Source organism: Oncorhynchus masou, chromosome 18 (genome assembly GCF_036934945.1).
Source record: "Oncorhynchus masou masou isolate Uvic2021 chromosome 18, UVic_Omas_1.1, whole genome shotgun sequence".
NCBI classification, from domain to species: Eukaryota; Metazoa; Chordata; class Actinopteri; order Salmoniformes; family Salmonidae; genus Oncorhynchus; species Oncorhynchus masou.
The window spans coordinates 74,650,653-74,665,263 of record NC_088229.1 but is presented as its reverse complement, the minus strand read 5'-3'; the positions used below and the strand labels follow the sequence as shown (position 1 = coordinate 74,665,263).

The following is a 14,611-nucleotide window of genomic DNA, read 5'->3' as shown; positions in this document are numbered from 1 at the left end:
TTTCTCTCTCTTTCTTTCTCTCTCCCTCATTATTTTTCTCTCTGTCTCTCTCTGTCTCTCTCCCTCTCTCTCCCTCTCTCTCTCTCTCCCTCTCTCTCTCTCTCTCTCCCTCCCTCTCTCCCCCTCTCTCTCTCTCCCTCTCTATTTCTCTCTCCCTCTCTTTCTGTCTCTCTCTGTCTCTCTCTTTCTCTCCCCCTCTCCCTCTCTCTCTCTCTCTCTCTCTCTCTCTCTCTCTCCCTCCCTCTCTCCCCCTCCCTCTCTCTCTCTCCCTCCCTCTCTCTCCCTCCCTCTCTCTGGAGGATTTTACAGGGGGTTCTATGTACAGTGGATGAGGATGGGGGCTTGTGAATAACTAAAGTTTGTACTTTTAATGATGTAGCTATTGGTACAAAAAATGTTTTATATATAAATACAAATCTGTTTTATCTCTCTGTGTTGTGTGTATGTATGTGTGTCTGCAGTGATGGGTCTTTTCCCTACGACTCAGTACCATGGCAACAGAACACCAACCAGCCGCCGGGTTCTCTCTCCGTGGTAACGACCGTCTGGGGTGTGGCCAACACCTCTCAGAGTCAGGTGAGATTACCCAGCATGCTCTGGGTTGTCGCCAAAAACTTGCAGAGTAAGGTGAGATTACCCAGCATGCTCTGGGGTGTCACCAACACATTGTAGAGTCAGGTGAGATTACCCAGCATGCTCTGGGGTGTCACCAAAACCTTGCAGAGACAGGTGAGATTAAATCTAGATTAGTAGTAGAAGTGACTACAGTAGTAGTAGTAGTAGTAGTAGTAGTAGTAGTAGTGACTACAGTATTAATTGTAGTAGTGACTACATTAGTAGTAGTAGTAGTAGTAGTAGTAGTGACTACATTAGTAGTAGTAGTAGTGACTACAGTAGTAATAGTAGTATTAGTAGTGACTACAGTAGTCATAGTAGTAGTAGTAGTTGTTGTGACTACAGTATTAGTAGTAGTGACTACAGTAGTAATAATAGTAGTAGTGACTACATTAGTAGTACTAGTGACTACAGTAGTAGTAGTGGTGACTACAGTAGTAATAGTAGTGACTCCAGTAGTAATAGTAGTAGTAGTAGTAGTGACTCCAGTAGTAATAGTAGTAGTAGTAGTAGTGACTCCAGTAGTAATAGTAGTAGTAGTAGTAGTGACTACAGTAGTAGTAGTAGTGACTACTGTAGTAGTAGTAGTGACTCCAGTAGTAATAGTAGTAGTAGTGACTACAGTAGTAATAGTAGTAGTAGTGACTACAGTAGTAATAGTAGTAGTAGTGACTACAGTAGTAGTAGTAGTAGTAGTGACTACAGTAGTAGTAGTAGTAGTGACTCCAGTAGTAATAGTAGTAGTAGTAGTAGTGACTCCAGTAGTAATAGTAGTAGTAGTGACTACAGTAGTAATAGTAGTAGTAGTGACTACAGTAGTAGTAGTAGTAGTAGTGACTACAGTAGTAGTAGTAGTAGTAGTAGTGACTACAGTAGTAATAGTAGTAGTAGTAGTAGTGACTCCAGTAGTAATAGTAGTAGTAGTAGTAGTGACTCCAGTAGTAATAGTAGTAGTAGTAGTAGTGACTCCAGTAGTAATAGTAGTTGTAGTAGTAGTGACTACAGTAGTTTGGTTGCTGGTCCTGTGTAGCAGGCTAAAAATAGCCCTCTGTTATCGACTGGGGCAACGACAGAGTAGGCTCATCTTGCCCGGCTCTCATAAATGCCATCAAATTGACTTGAACCATGTAGATCAGTTTCTTTCTAGATCTATTTGAGCAGTTTTATAGTTTTTTTGTTTTTGTGTTGTGGTTGTGATTCCTTGCCGTTCTCCTATAGGGTAGGACAATACATATATATATATTGTCACAGGCCAGCTCATAGCCTGTGGCAAAAATGAGGGGACGCGAACAACAGGTATAGGCCAAATATTTTTATTTATTTATTGTAAACAAAAACTATTAACTTTAAACTTAGAAAACGGTATGAGGTGTGGAAGTGTCATAATGAGGTAGAGTGCAGGGTGAATCTGTGTGTGTGAATGACTGAGTGAAAACTATGCAAAACTACAAAGGAACAAACAAACAGGATCATACCTGGAGGAGCAGAGAGAGAGAGAGAAGAGTGAATAGTGAAGCAGTTTAAATACCATGAGCCCAGGTAACTCCAATCACTAACGACCCTCCTCTGCCTGCAGGAGGAACCACCCCCTGCACTGCAGAGGAGGAGCCGCGACACCCCCCTCCTTAAAATGAGGGTCCCACCCTCATCCCAACTTCCTCCAACATATTCAAAACAATTCAAATCCCCCCCCCCCCCTCAAAAAAAAGGATACCAGTCCCGGCTCCTAGTAGTAGCCCCGTGTTCCCCAACTGCCTGTCCACCCCTGAAACTCGGCAGCCCTGGTACCTGGGGAGCAATTTAATAAGAGGAAAGAGGTGCAGACAGCCCATAGGGGTCAGCAGGGAGAAGATACGAACTAGGTTAAAGGAGCATGGGACAGAGCAGAAAAACAAGTGGGTTGTGGTCAGTGAACACAGTTAAAAGGGTCAAACCAGAACCAACATAGCCCTCGAAGTAAAAACCCTGTGAAGTGTAAAGCCCAAAATGAGACCGAAAGCCTCCTTTTCAATCACAGAATAGTTTAATCTGATATTTCCGGGAGAAGAAACTGACTGGACACTCAACATTGTTATCATTCTCCTGGAGAAGCACAGCCCCAGGACCGATTTCACTGGCGTCTACCTGCCATTTGAAAGGTTTCCTAAAAATGTGGTACTGCCAACACAGGTGCCAAACACAAAAGAGCCTTAACTGCTTCAAATGCCTCTTGACACTGTGTGGACCAGGTAAATTCAGCCTCGGCCTTCAACAGATTGGTCAGTGGGGACACTACTACTGAGAAGGTTTTACAGAAAGCGCGGTAGTACCCCGCCATTCCCAGGAAGTGCATCAGTTCTGTCTTTGTGGACGGCTGTGGGAACTGCTTCACAGCCTGGACCTTGGCTTCCACGGGACAGACAAATCCCTGACCAACAACCTTGCCTAGGTATGTGACTGTAGCTTTGGCAAACTCACATTTTGCCAAATGAATAGTCAACTTGGCCCGCACCAGTCTTTCGAACAGGGCTTTTGCACTCTCCAAACAAGCTCCTCCCAGGAGTCTGAGTAGATACACACGGCCTTCCAGACCTGAGACGAATGTGGCTGGAGCATTCCGCAAGCCGAAAGGCATCACTGTATAAGAGAACAAACCAGACAGCGTTGTAAAAGGCAGCAATCTCACAAGCTCTTTTGGTAAGGGGTACTTGCCAATATCCCTTTAAAAAGATCAAATTTGCTAACATACTTTGCTGTCCCAACTTGATCAATACAGTCCTCCATCCTAGGAATAGGGTACAGGTCTGCTTTAGTAACATTGTTAACTTCTCTATAATCAGTGCAAGGTCTGAAAGTGGAATCAGACTTTTTGACCAAAAGACAGGGGGACGCCCAATTTGAACAACATGGCTCCGCGATACCATTGTCCAACATATACTGCACCTCTGTTTCCAGGTTCAATCTCTTCTCCTCAGATACACGGTAAAATCTCTGTTTGATAGGCTTAGCATCTCCGATGTCTATATCATGCTCAATTAAGTGGGTTTTTGCGATGGAGTGTCAGTTAACAAAACAGGGTAGTTTCTAATAAGAGCGACCAATTCATCACGTTTCTCAGAGTCTAAATGATCCACCAAAACCCCAACGTTATATATATATATATGGTAGGATACATATATATATATACAGTGCCTTGCGAAAGTATTCGGCCCCCTTGAACTTTGCGACCTTTTGCCACATTTCAGGCTTCAAACATAAAGATATAAAACTGTATTTTTTTGTGAAGAATCAACAACAAGTGGGACACAATCATGAAGTGGAACGACATTTATTGGATATTTCAAACTTTTTTAACAAATCAAAAACTGAAAAGTTGGGCGTGCAAAATTATTCAGCCCCCTTAAGTTAATACTTTAGCGCCACCTTTTGCTGCGATTACAGCTGTAAGTCGCTTGGGGTATGTTTCTATCAGTTTTACACATCGAGAGACTGAAATTTTTCCCATTACTCCTTGCAAAACAGCTCGAGCTCAGTGAGGTTGGATGGAGAGCATTTGTGAACAGCAGTTTTCAGTTCTTTCCACAGATTCTCTATTGGATTCAGGTCTGGACTTTAACTTGGCCCTTCTAACACCTGGATATGTTTATTTTTGAACCATTCCATTGTAGATTTTGCTTTATGTTTTGGATCATTGTCTTGTTGGAAGACAAATCTCCGTCCCAGTCTCAGGTCTTTTGCAGACTCCATCAGGTTTTCTTCCAGAATGGTCCTGTATTTGGCTCCATCCATCTTCCCATCAATTTTAACCATCTTCCCTGTCCCTGCTGAAGAAAAGCAGGCCCAAACCATGATGCTGCCACCACCATGTTTGACAGTGGGGATGGTGTGTTCATTGTGATGAGCTGTGTTGCTTTTACGCCAAACATAACGTTTTGCATTGTTGCCAAAAAGTTCAATTTTGGTTTCATCTGACCAGAGCACCTTCTTCCACATGTTTGGCTTGTGGCAAACTTTAAACGACACTTTTTATGGATATCTTTAAGAAATGGCTTTCTTCTTGCCACTCTTCCATAAAGGCCAGATTTGTGCAATATACGACTGATTGTTGTCCTATGGACAGAGTCTCCCACCTCAGCTGTAGATCTCTGCAGTTCATCCAGAGTGATCATGGGCCTCTTGGCTGCATCTCTGATCAGTCTTCTCCTTGTATGAGCTGAAAGTTTAGAGGGACGGCCAGGTCTTGGTAGATTTGCAGTGGTCTGATACTCCTTCCATTTCAATATTATCGCTTGCACAGTGCTCCTTGGGATGTTTAAAGCTTGGGAAATCTTTTTGTATCCAAATCCGGCTTTAAACTTCTTCACAACAGGTCAACATTGGATTATTTAGAGATCCTCACTGAACTTCTGGAGAGAGTTTGCTGCACTGAAAGTAAAGGGGCTGAATAATTTTGCACGCCCAATTTTTCAGTTTTTGATTTGTTAAAAAGGTTTGAAATATCCAATAAATGTCGTTCCACTTCATGATTGTGTCCCACTTGTTGTTGTTACTTCACAAAAAAATACAGTTTTATATCTTTATGTTTGAAGCCTGAAATGTGGCAAAAGGTCGCAAAATTCAAGGGGGCCGAATACTTTCGCAAGGCACTGTATATATAGGGTAGGATATATTTATATAGGGTAGGATGTATATAGACATACATATATATAGGGTAGGATATATTTATATAGGGTAGGATATATATATGGGGTAGGATATATTTATATAGGGTAGGATATATTTATATAGGGTAGGATATATATATAGGGTAGGATATATTTATATAGGGTAGGATATATATATATAGATTAGGATGTATATATATATATAGGGTAGGATATATATATAGGGTAGGATATATATATATAGGGTAGGATATATTTATATAGGGTAGGATATATTTATATAGGGTAGGATATATATATATAGGGTAGGATATATATATATATTTATAGGGTAGGATATATTTATATAGGGTAGGATATATTTATATAGGGTAGGATATATATATATAGGGTAGGATATATATATATAGGGTAGGATATATATATATATATATATATATATATATATATATATATATATAGGGTAGGATCATTTATATAGGGTAGGATATATATATGTAGGTATATATAGGGTAGGATATATTTATATAGGGTAGGATATATATATGTAGGTATATATAGGGTAGGATATATTTATATAGGGTAGGATCATTTATATAGGGTAGGATGTATATATATATATATATATAGGGTAGGATGTATATATATATATATATATAGGGTAGTATATATATATATAGGGTAGGATATATATTTATATAGGGTAGGATATATATATATATAGGGTAGGATGTATATATATATATAGGGTAGTATATTTATATAGGGTAGGATATATATATGTAGGTATATATAGGGTAGGATATATATTTATATAGGGTAGGATATATTTATATAGGGTAGGATATATATATGTAGGTATATATAGGGTAGGATATATTTATATAGGGTAGGATATATTTATATAGGGTAGGATATATATATGTAGGTATATATAGGGTAGGATATATTTATATAGGGTAGGATATATATATGTAGGTATATATAGGGTAGGATATATTTATATAGGGTAGGATATATATATGTAGGTATATATAGGGTAGGATATATTTATATAGGGTAGGATATATTTATATAGGGTAGGATATATTTATATAGGGTAGGATATATTTATATAGGGTAGGATATATATATATAGGGTAGGATATATTTATATAGGGTAGGATATATTTATATAGGGTAGGATATATTTATATAGGGTAGGATATATTTATATAGGGTAGGATATATTTATATAGGGTAGGATATATTTATATAGGGTAGGATATATTTATATAGGGTAGGATATATATATATAGGGTAGGATATATTTATATAGGGTAGGATATATTTATATAGGGTAGGATATATTTATATAGGGTAGGATATATTTATATAGGGTAGGATATATATATATAGGGTAGGATATATTTTTATAGGGTAGGATATATTTATATAGGGTAGGATATATTTATATAGGGTAGGATATATTTATATAGGGTAGGATATATATATATAGGGTAGGATATATTTATATAGGGTAGGATATATTTATATAGGGTAGGATATATATATATAGGGTAGGATATATTTATATAGGGTAGGATATATTTATATAGGGTAGGATATATTTATATAGGGTAGGATGTATTTATATAGGGTAGGATATATTTCTATAGGGTAGGATATATTTATATAGGGTAGGATATATTTCTATAGGGTAGGATATATTTATATAGGGTAGGATATATTTATATAGGGTAGGATATATTTATATAGGGTAGGATATATTTATATAGGGTAGGATATATTTATATAGGGTAGGATATATTTATATAGGGTAGGATATATATATATAGGGTATGATCATTTATATAGGGTAGGATATATTTATATAGGGTAGGATATATTTATATAGGGTAGGATATATTTATATAGGGTAGGATATATTTATATAGGGTAGGATATATTTATATAGGGTAGGATATATTTATATAGGGTAGGATATATTTATATAGGGTAGGATATATTTATATAGGGTAGGATATATTTATATAGGGTAGGATATATTTATATAGGGTAGGATATATTTATATAGGGTAGGATATATTTATATAGGGTGGGATATATTTATATACCTATAGGGTGCACAGAAGGTTTTGCCTATTGCCAGGTTGTCACATGACAATGGAACTCAGATTATGGTCTTCTAACCTTCCCCTTACAATTTGGGTTATTTAAATATTTCATCTATGTTAGTTCCAGCCAGAGCAGAGACGGACTGGCTATAGGGTAGTTTTGGCAAATGCCAGATGAGCTAGTTCATCTTTGGCCCAGTGGGCCTGTGTAAATGGCTGTTTATTTGACTAATAATGGATGCCTCGAGTGTGTTTGACATGCTCAGGCTCGTTTCAGGTCTCAGTCACTCCCTGACAGACATCATGACACCCAGGTCTCAGTCACTCCCTGACAGACATCATGACACCCAGGTCTCAGTCACTCCCTGACAGACATCATGACACCCAGGTCTCAGTCACTCCCTGACAGACATCATGACACCCAGGTCTCAGTCACTCCCTGACAGACATCATGACACCCAGGTCTCAGTCACTCCCTGACAGACATCATGACACCCAGGTCTCAGTCACTCCCTGACAGACATCATGACACCCAGGTCTCAGTCACTCCCTGACAGACATCATGACACCCAGGTCTCAGTCACTCCCTGACAGACATCATGACATCCAGGTCTCAGTAACTACCTGACAGACATCATGACACCCAGGTCTCAGTCACTACCTGACAGACATCATGACACCGGTCTCAGTCACTCCCTGAAAGACATCATGACACCGGTCTCAGTCACTCCCTGACAGACATCATGACACCCAGGTCTCAGTCACTCCCTGACAGACATCATGACACCCAGGTCTCAGTCACTACCTGACAGACATCATGACACCCAGGTCTCAGTCACTACCTGACAGACATCATGACACCGGTCTCAGTCACTCCCTGAAAGACATCATGACACCGGTCTCAGTCACTCCCTGACAGACATCATGACACCCAGGTCTCAGTCACTCCCTGACAGACATCATGACACCCAGGTCTCAGTCACTCCCTGACAGACATCATGACATCCAGGTCTCAGTCACTCCCTGACAGACATCATGACACCCAGGTCTCAGTCACTCCCTGACAGACATCATGACACCCAGGTCTCAGTCACTCCCTGACAGACATCATGACACCCAGGTCTCAGTCACTCCCTGACAGACATCATGACACCCAGGTCTCAGTCACTCCCTGACAGACATCATGACACCCAGGTCTCAGTCACTCCCTGACAGACATCATGACACCCAGGTCTCAGTCACTCCCTGACAGACATCATGACACCCAGGTCTCAGTCACTCCCTGACAGACATCATGACACCCAGGTCTCAGTCACTCCCTGACAGACATCATGACACCCAGGTCTCAGTCACTACCTGACAGACATCATGACACCCAGGTCTCAGTCACTCCCTGACAGACATCATGACACCCAGGTCTCAGTCACTCCCTGACAGACATCATGACACCCAGGTCTCAGTCACTCCCTGACAGACATCATGACACCCAGGTCTCAGTCACTCCCTGACAGACATCATGACACCCAGGTCTCAGTCACTCCCTGACAGACATCATGACACCCAGGTCTCAGTCACTCCCTGACAGACATCATGACACCCAGGTCTCAGTCACTCCCTGACAGACATCATGACACCCAGGTCTCAGTCACTCCCTGACAGACATCATGACACCCTCGGTCTCCCTGACAGACATCACTCCCCCTGACAGACATCATGACACCCAGGTCTCACCCAGGTCTCAGTCACTCCCTGACAGACATCATGACACCCAGGTCTCAGTCACTCCCTGACAGACATCATGACACCCAGGTCTCAGTCACTCCCTGACAGACATCATGACACCCAGGTCTCAGTCACTCCCTGACAGACATCATGACACCCAGGTCTCAGTCACTCCCTGACAGACATCATGACACCCAGGTCTCAGTCACTCCCTGACAGACATCATGACACCCAGGTCTCAGTCACTCCCTGACAGACATCATGACACCCAGGTCTCAGTCACTCCCTGACAGACATCATGACACCCAGGTCTCAGTCACTCCCTGACAGACATCATGACACCCAGGTCTCAGTCACTCCCTGACAGACATCATGACACCCAGGTCTCAGTCACTCCCTGACAGACATCATGACACCCAGGTCTCAGTCACTCCCTGACAGACATCATGACACCCAGGTCTCAGTCACTCCCTGACAGACATCATGACACCCAGGTCTCAGTCACTCCCTGACAGACATCATGACACCCAGGTCTCAGTCACTCCCTGACAGACATCATGACACCCAGGTCTCAGTCACTCCCTGACAGACATCATGACACCCAGGTCTCAGTCACTCCCTGACAGACATCATGACACCCAGGTCTCAGTCACTCCCTGACAGACATCATGACACCCAGGTCTCAGTCACTCCCTGACAGACATCATGACACCCAGGTCTCAGTCACTCCCTGACAGACATCATGACACCCAGGTCTCAGTCACTCCCTGACAGACATCATGACACCCAGGTCTCAGTCACTCCCTGACAGACATCATGACACCCAGGTCTCAGTCACTCCCTGACAGACATGACAGACATCATGACACCCAGGTCTCAGTCACTCCCCCTGACAGACATCATGACACCCAGGTCTCAGTCACTCCCTGACAGACATCATGACACCCAGGTCTCAGTCACTCCCTGACAGACATCATGACACCCAGGTCTCAGTCACTCCCTGACAGACATCATGACACCCAGGTCTCAGTCACTCCCTGACAGACATCATGACACCCAGGTCTCAGTCACTCCCTGACAGACATCATGACACCCAGGTCTCAGTCACTCCCTGACAGACATCATGACACCCAGGTCTCAGTCACTCCCTGACAGACATCATGACACCCAGGTCTCAGTCACTCCCTGACAGACATCATGACACCCAGGTCTCAGTCACTCCCTGACAGACATCATGACACCCAGGTCTCAGTCACTCCCTCATGACACCACATCACTCCCTGACAGACATGACACCCAGGTCTCAGTCACTCCCTGACAGACATCATGACACCCAGGTCTCAGTCACTCCCTGACAGACATCATGACACCCAGGTCTCAGTCACTCCCTGACAGACATCATGACACCCAGGTCTCAGTCACTCCCTGACAGACATCATGACACCCAGGTCTCAGTCACTCCCTGACAGACATCATGACACCCAGGTCTCAGTCACTCCCTGACAGACATCATGACACCCAGGTCTCAGTCACTCCCTGACAGACATCATGACACCCAGGTCTCAGTCACTCCCTGACAGACATCATGACACCCAGGTCTCAGTCACTACCTGACAGACATCATGACACCCAGGTGTCAGTCACTCCCTGACAGACATCATGACACCCAGGTCTCAGTCACTACCTGACAGACATCATGACACCCAGGTCTCAGTCACTCCCTGACAGACATCATGACACCCAGGTCTCAGTCACTCCCTGACAGACATCATGACACCCAGGTCTCAGTCACTCCCTGACAGACATCATGACACCCAGGTCTCAGTCACTCCCTGACAGACATCATGACACCCAGGTCTCAGTCACTCCCTGACAGACATCATGACACCCAGGTCTCAGTCACTCCCTGACAGACATCATGACACCCAGGTCTCAGTCACTCCCTGACAGACATCATGACACCCAGGTCTCAGTCACTCCCTGACAGACATCATGACACCCAGGTCTCAGTCACTCCCTGACAGACATCATGACACCCAGGTCTCAGTCACTCCCTGACAGACATCATGACACCCAGGTCTCAGTCACTCCCTGACAGACATCATGACACCCAGGTCTCAGTCACTCCCTGACAGACATCATGACACCCAGGTCTCAGTCACTCCCTGACAGACATCATGACACCCAGGTCTCAGTCACTCCCTGACAGACATCATGACACCCAGGTCTCAGTCACTCCCTGACAGACATCATGACACCCAGGTCTCAGTCACTCCCTGACAGACATCATGACACCCAGGTCTCAGTCACTCCCTGACAGACATCATGACACCCAGGTCTCAGTCACTCCCTGACAGACATCATGACACCCAGGTCTCAGTCACTCCCTGACAGACATCATGACACCCAGGTCTCAGTCACTCCCTGACAGACATCATGACACCCAGGTCTCAGTCACTACCTGACAGACATCATGACACCCAGGTCTCAGTCACTCCCTGACAGACATCATGACACCCAGGTCTCAGTCACTCCCTGACAGACATCATGACACCCAGGTCTCAGTCACTCCCTGACAGACATCATGACAGACATCCCTGACAGACATCATGACACCCAGGTCTCAGTCACTACCTGACAGACATCATGACACCCAGGTGTCAGTCACTCCCTGACAGACATCATGACACCCAGGTCTCAGTCACTACCTGACAGACATCATGACACCCAGGTCTCAGTCACTCCCTGACAGACATCATGACACCCAGGTCTCAGTCACTCCCTGACAGACATCATGACACCCAGGTCTCAGTCACTCCCTGACAGACATCATGACACCCAGGTCTCAGTCACTACCTGACAGACATCATGACAGACTGAAATTAAACCAAACACTGTTTCTGTTTACCCACCAGGTGTTGTCAAACCACATGGCTGACAGTGGCAACCCCATGATCCCTGGTGGTAACCCCATGGGTCAGGGGGGTATGTCTGGGAACAACCAGGGGATGAACTCACCCCAGTACCCAGGCCAGCAGCAGCAGTTCCCCAACAAGGGCCAGCAGAACCAGGCTTACATGCAGCAGGACCTGTACGGACGCCAGGGCTACCCCGGGGGAGGAGGAGGCTTCGGGGGGAAGTGAGTGTGGGCCGCGGGGGAGGAGGAGGCTTCGGGGGGAAGTGAGTGTGGGCCGCGGGGAGGAGGAGGCTTCGGGGGAAATGAGTGTGGGCCGCGGGGGGAGGAGGAGGCTTCGGGGGAAGTGAGTGTGGGCCACGGGGAGGAGGAGGCTTCGGGGGGAAGTGAGTGTGGGCCGCGGGGGAGAAGGAGGCTTCTGGGGGAAGTGAGTGTGGGCCGCGGGGGAGGAGGAGGCTTCGGGGGGAAGTGAGTGTGGGGAGGCTTTATGGTAGAGTCCTAAATGCCACAATTTTCCATATATAGAGTCAGCCTGGTAGACAGGTAGAGTGGAGAGTTAACCTGGCAGACAGGTGGAGTGGAGAGTCAGCCTGGTAGACCGGTAGAGTGGAGAGTCGGCCTGGTAGACAGGTTGGAGAGTGGAGAGTCGGCCTGGTAGAGTAGGCATTCGGCCTGGTAGAGTGGGGAGTCGGCCTGGTAGAGTGGGGAGTCGGAATGGTAGACAGGTAGAGTGAAGAGTTAACCTGGTAGACCGGTAGAGTGGAGAGTCAGCCTGGTAGAGTGGTAGAGTGGAGAGTTAACCTGGTAGACAGGTAGAGTGGAGAGTCAGCCTGGTAGACAAGTAGAGTGGAGAGTCAGCCTGGTAGAGTGGGGAGTCGGCCTGGTAGACAGGGAGAGTGGGGAGTCAGCCTGGTAGAGTGGAGAGTCAGCCTGGTAGAGTAGTAGAGTGAAGAGTCAGCCTGGTAGAGTGGTAGAGTGGAGAGTCAGCCTGGTAGACAGGTAGAGTGGAGAGTCAGCCTGGTAGAAAAGTAGAGTGGAGAGTCAGCCTGGTAGAGTGGGGAGTCGGCCTGGTAGACAGGGAGAGTGGGGAGTCAGCCTGGTAGAGTGGGGAGTCGGCCTGGTAGACAGGGAGAGTGGGGAGTCAGCCTGGTAGAGTGGAGAGTCAGCCTGGTAGAGTAGTAGAGTGGAGAGTCAGCCTGGTAGAGTGGGGAGTCGGCCTGGTAGACAGGGAGAGTGGGGAGTCAGCCTGGTAGAGTGGAGAGTCAGCCTGGTAGAGTTGTAGAGTGAAGAGTCAGCCTGGTAGAGTGGTAGAGTGGAGAGTTAGCCTGGTAGACAGGTAGAGTGGAGAGTCGGCCTGGTAGACAGGTAAAGGGTCTGTGAAATATTGAATAGAACAATCATGTTGAAACCCGGTGAGTGTATGGGGGGTTTATGTGCTTTCTGGTTGGTGTGGATAGAGGACAGTCAGTCCACGTTGTCACCCATTTCAATCTCAAACTTGTTGGGTTTCAAAATCACTTAACAATGAAGGTTAAGCTTGAAGTTACCTCTCAGCTGTATACTGAAACACGTGTAGCGGGGGGAACCATTTTGATGTTTTTCAAATGTTTTAACCTCTAGTGACTCCCCATCCCGCATGAATGAACGTAATCATCGACTGACACTAATTAGCACAACGCAACGGACATAAATATTCCTAGAAAATATTCCTATTCATGAAAATCACAAGTTAAATATATTGAGACACAGATTAGCCTTTTGTTAATCACCCTGTCATCTCAGATTTTCAAAATATGCTTTACAGCCAACGCTAGACAAGCATTTGTGTAAGTTTATCGATAGCCTAGCATAGCATTTTGTCCAGCTAGCAGCAGGTAACTTGGTCACGGAAATCAGAAAAACAATCAAATTAAATTGTTTACCTTTGTTGAGCTTCGGATATTTTCACTCACGAGACTCCCAGTTAGATAGCCAATGATCCTTTTTTCCAAAAAGGCAAAATAGCTCCGTTTGTTCTTCACGTTTGGCTGAAAAATCGCCCTGAAATTGCAGTCACGAAAACACCAAAAAATATTCCAAATTAGCTCCATAATATCGACAGAAACATGGCAAACGTTGTTTATAACCTCAAGGTGTTTTTCAAATATCTATTCGGTAATATATCCACCTGGACAATTGGTTTTTCTGTAGGACTGATTGGAATAATGGCTACCTCTGTATTTTACGCGAGAATCACTCTGGGAGCCATCAGATGACCACTTGCGCAATGTAGCCGCTTACGGGTATTCTTCAACATAAATGCGTAAAACTACGTCACAATGCTGTAGACACCTTGGGGAATACGGAGAAAAAGTAATCTGGTTGATAGCCCATTCACTGCTCAATAGAGACACATTGGAACGCAGCGATTTCAAAACATGAGGCACTTCCGGATTGGATTTTTCTCAGGCTTTCGCCTGCAACATCAGTTCTGTTATACTCACAGACAATATTTTGACAGTTTTGGAAACTTTAGAGTGTTTTCTATCCAAAGCTGTCAATTATATGCATGTTCTAGCATCTTGTCCTGACAAAATATCCCGTTTAGTACGGGAACGTTA

At 44.7% G+C, this 14,611-nt stretch overlaps 1 protein-coding gene across 2 annotated transcripts in view; it reads left to right on the top strand.

Moving 5' to 3' along the window:
• Positions 1-14,611, top strand: part of LOC135505269 (zinc finger MIZ domain-containing protein 1-like) — a 341,310-nt gene that overhangs the window by 297,476 nt on the left and 29,223 nt on the right. For both annotated transcript variants that reach the window (XM_064924479.1, XM_064924480.1), the window contains 2 exons: positions 462-576; positions 12,013-12,236. In XM_064924479.1, the coding sequence (XP_064780551.1) occupies positions 462-576; positions 12,013-12,236 (339 nt within the window). The remainder of the gene's footprint in view (positions 1-461; positions 577-12,012; positions 12,237-14,611) is intronic.